This window comes from Molothrus ater, chromosome 1 (assembly GCF_012460135.2).
Source record: "Molothrus ater isolate BHLD 08-10-18 breed brown headed cowbird chromosome 1, BPBGC_Mater_1.1, whole genome shotgun sequence".
Classification (NCBI taxonomy): domain Eukaryota; kingdom Metazoa; phylum Chordata; class Aves; order Passeriformes; family Icteridae; genus Molothrus; species Molothrus ater.
The window spans coordinates 120651310-120655908 of record NC_050478.2 but is presented as its reverse complement, the minus strand read 5'-3'; the positions used below and the strand labels follow the sequence as shown (position 1 = coordinate 120655908).

The 4599-nt window shown below is 54.8% G+C and overlaps 1 protein-coding gene across 1 annotated transcript; it reads left to right on the top strand.

Moving 5' to 3' along the window:
- Positions 1–2835: 2835 nt before the first annotated feature.
- On the top strand, positions 2836–4195 carry MSC (musculin). The gene is made up of 2 exons (XM_036378628.1): positions 2836–3357; positions 4109–4195. The coding sequence occupies exons 1-2, from the start codon at positions 2836–2838 to the stop codon at positions 4193–4195; spliced, it is 609 nt and encodes a 202-aa protein (XP_036234521.1).
- The last annotated feature ends 404 nt before the right edge of the window (positions 4196–4599 follow it).

The window sequence follows — 4599 nt, the reverse complement described above, 5'->3', positions numbered from 1 at the left end:
CCGCGCTTTTGTCGCGGAGGCGGCGGCGGCTCCCGGGCACAGGCGCCTCCCGGCCTGTCCGGGGATGTTCTCCGTCCTCGCCGGTCCTCAGCTGCCGCACGAAACACCCTCGCTTGCTGCAAAAATTCAAGAAAAGGTCTGTTTTTCGTGGACTCCTCTTTGCTTGGTTGCATTTATTTACCTAAATGCCTAGTTGAAAAGTGGGAGGAAATAAAGCCCACTCCGCCCCAGTGAGACTCCCCAATTCAGGGATCTCCCCTCAGTGGAGAAAAGCTGATTTTGGTGTCCTCAGGGCCAGCAACGGTGGCAGAGGCAAAGCTCCCTGGGGGAGAGAGTCTCTGCAGCTTCTTCCCATGTAGGAGCTGTTCTAGCTGCTGCTGCTGCTATCCCTTTACACACGCACACCACACATTGCAAACCCAGGCTGCCCCTGCACCTCGCCCAGTGTGCAGGGATAGACCGTGAAACAGGGAAGGATGCTGGCCTCGGAGTTCGGGTACAGGTCGTGGTTTTATCTTTTAACGGAGAAAGGGGAAAGGGACTGCACCTGATAACGGTAAAGCATAAAATGCTGCCTTGATATACCAGGGGCTTACCCTACTCACCTCACAGAGATCATAAAGGATCAAAATCTTGACAAATGGAAGCATGATGTAATGCCCTGGCCCCATCAAAGACTTTATCCTGAAAATGATATCTTTGTCAGGGTCGCAGAAATTAGCGGTTTGATAGATGAGTCAGGTCTGCTCGGTTACATTGGGTGTAAACCCGAAGTAAACCCCACCTTCAGATTTACTCGACTGCGTTTCCCATTTCTTTTACTAACCAAGAAGGCAAAGACGATCTGAGAATTTGGCTCATCTTCCTGCCCCTAGTCCTTTCATTAAATGAGTCAAGGTGTTCATTATGTGTCGCCTTTAATCCACTGAGACAAAGATAGGCAGGAAAGGGGAGGCTTGTCATTGTGGCTTTTAAGACTGGGTACCATTTTCTTCTCTGCTTAAAGAAATTCAGTACTTTCTTCCATTAATCTTTAGCAGGGAAAGCGTTCAGCCCGCACCTGTATAAACAACCCAGATGGGGGGAAAAAGTAAACCTATATCTCTTCCCCTGCAGTATCTTTATGTACTTATATATATATCCATATATATATATATATATATGGATAATGCAGTCTAACTGGGGAGGAAGGGCAGCCCCCAAGTCCAGCATGCTGCCCTTTCACTGTGCAGCGTGTGGGACCCTGCCTGAGCATCTATCGTAGAGTCAAACCAAGTTCAAGAGATCCAGTTGCAAGATCAGCTGCCTGTATAGGTGGTTCAAGAAATGTCAAGTTTCACTTGGAAAGGCTGCCATTAAACTCGGCTCTGATGTGGTTCTAGCCCAGCGGGTGAAGTCGGGGTTTGCACAGCGTTAAGTGGCCTCAGCGAGCCCGCAGGGCTGGCGGGGAGGGGAGCAGAACTCTGGGCCCAAAGGCGGCCGGCGGTGCCAGGAAAGTTGCGTGGCAGCAGCCGGGAGGGTTCCGCTCGGGCAGGAGAGAAATGGAAGGGAAAAACCGTGAACAGAAACTGCGGGACAAGATCTTTCCACCTGTTGTAGTCATTAGGTTATTTTCTGAGAACTGTTTTTATTCTGGTTAATCATATCCAAGTTGTGAAAGCCAGCAAGGAACTAAACGCTAGTTCTTCACGTGAAAAAGGGAGGTTCTGGGGGAGGTGCGAGGGATACAAGTTGACAGCTGAATTTTTAATATTTCTTTTTTATTATTTATACCTCCGTTGAACTTGTATGTCAGCACTTCCATTGAATGTGAAGTCCTCCATTCACCCGTGGACTCTGTAATAAAAATTGAACTACAGAATTTGTTTAAAAAACTTGCAAGCAGGTTTTTTTAAAGAACCTCAAAAAGCTGTCTCGTTTAATTTGCTCTGTGACCCAATTTAATGGGTTTTAATTAATTGCTCTGAGGAAGGAGAAACCCTAAGTGTCTGGAGTTTCACCCGAAACTAGGGACGCTATCAAACCACAGTACGCACGTTCCCAGCGACTTTTTGCGTTGCTTCCCACACACCGCACACCCAATCCCCAGGGCCGCGTCTCCTGCTGCTTCCGCCCGCCCCGGCGGGGGCACCGGGACTGCACATTCCCTTCCCGAAGCTGGGCAGGCAGAGGAAGAGCCCAGCGGGCTGGGGCCCCGTCCCGCCGCATCACTCGGCTGCACCGGGGTTCATACGTTGGGAAAATCCCATGCCCTCGAAGGAAAGGCAAGAGAAGAGCGAGTGTAGGTGGGCTGGAAGCAGAGTCCCGGGTCGCGCTTGGCCCTTAGACACAGGGAGCGGTGCGCTCCTCCCCGCGCAAACACTGGCGGGACCAGCCCTGGAGATATTTTACGATCTCCGCGGAGAGGAGAGGGGTCTGTCCAGTGGGAAAGGCGTGACGCCCCAGAGCACACACACACGGAGACATCCCGCGTGCCTGTGGAGCCCCACCCGCGCGTGTGTGCCCCCCAAAGGGGTCTGGCTCCGCGCCCCGCCGCACCAGCCCCGCCGCGGACCGCGGCCCAGCGCGGAGAGGCGCCGCCCCCGGCGCGGGGCTCCGCAGGGCCCGACCCCCGCCCCGCGCCCCTCTCCTCCCCTCCCCGGCAGATGGATCGCTCCGCGGACACCCGATATATAGCGCTGTCAAGGGGCGCATCCCCCCTCCGCGCCCCCCCGCGCCCCCGCCCCGGCACGGACTCTCCGCGGCGGGGCCGCCCCGCTCTGGGCCGACTCGGCTCGGCCGTCCGCCCCCGCCCGCCCGCCGCGCTGCCCGCCTCCCCGCCGCCCGCCCGGGGCCATGTCCACGGGCTCCGCGAGCGAGGCGGAGGAGCTGCCCGAGATGGACCTGCGGGCGCTGCAGCTGGAATACCCACCGCCGCCGGCCAAGCGCCAGCCCCGCGGCGAGCTCTACCCCTCGGGGGACAACTCCTCGGCGGCGGAGGAGGAGGAAGAGGAGGAAGAAGAGGAGGAAGAGGACGGCGAGGGCAGCTGCGCGGCGGGGCCGGCGGGCAGCGGCTGCAAGAGGAAACGGGCGCGGGGCGGCGGCCCCGGGGGCAAGAAGGCGGCGTCGGGGCCGCGGGGGCCGCCGCCCGAGGGGAAGCAGTCCCAGCGCAACGCGGCCAACGCGCGGGAGCGGGCGCGGATGCGGGTGCTGAGCAAGGCGTTCTCCCGGCTGAAGACGAGCCTGCCCTGGGTGCCGCCCGACACCAAGCTCTCCAAGCTGGACACGCTGCGCCTGGCGTCCAGCTACATCGCCCACCTCCGGCAGCTCCTGCAGGAGGACCGCTACGAGAACGGCTACGTCCATCCCGTCAACCTGGTACGGCGCGGGGGGGCGGGCGGGATGCGGCGAGGAGCACCCGCCGGGAATCCCCGGGCACCGCTCGGGGCAGCCCCGCGGGGCCGGTGCCCCAGGCAGGGGGGCAGCGCTCAGGCTGTGCCTGCCCTGAAAGGAGCGGCGGGGCGGCCCTGGCTGCTCCGCAAATCCCCGGGGACCCTCGCACCGTGGGCGACTCCGGGGCTGCGTTTGGCTTTGGGTGATGGCGGGTGTGTCAGTCCTGGGGAGTCAGAACAGGGGACCCTAAAGATTACATTCCTCGGGCATTAGGCAAGCTTAGTGTCCGAAAAAGGAGTAACTCGGTCTGCCGGCTGGCCTGCAGCACAAGCAGAGCGTCATGAGTTCATCGGTACAAAATTAAACGCCCGATGTTTGTCACAGGGGTAAAACGTTTTCTTATATGCGGCAGAGTGATTGTTTTGGAATAGTTTATATGCTTTTTATTTATTAAATGACGCAAAGAGTTTCAAAGCAAGAGAAACATTGCAGTTTGGATGTGAACAGTGTCGCTGACTATTGCAGACCTTCTGTGGAGCATTTAATTATAATGAAAAACGTAATGAAAATATTTGTTAGAGGAACTCAGCTCTCTCTGTGCTTCCCACAGGGACTAAAACATGATGACGTGTTTTCAACTGAACCAGAGTTAGACATCTATCAGTAATAAAGCTCCAGTTTCATACGAGGATAAACTTTCTTTTAATATGCAATACCTTTTTTTTTTTGCTTACAGACTTGGCCGTTTGTGGTTTCAGGAAGACCTGACTCTGACACCAAAGAAGTTTCTACTGCCAGCAGATTATGTGGAACTACTGCATAGTCAGACTAAATTGAGGATTTCTTATTGTTGATCTTTTTTTTTAATGGGTTGGATATTTTTAAGAGCTGTGATTTATCAGCTCAGGACTAGAAGATGGGGCAAACTCCCATCTCTAACAGTGCTAAATCTGTATCCCTCATCATTCTTTCCCCTTAATGTTCTGAGGGCAGATTATTTAAAGCAGTAAAGAATGGAGGTGGTTGAAATTAGAGGTTTTATGAACTGACTGCAGCAGCTGAAGTCTAAGACTTGGCTTCATCATTCTTACCACTGCCTCAGGACCTGCTGTTCTGAGGCTTTTAAACTAATGGAAGAGGAATATAATGATATAGAATTAACAGCATGGACCAAAATACAATTCTACAAACTAACCCCAAACAGTGTTATTTGTATTGTAAAGCAAA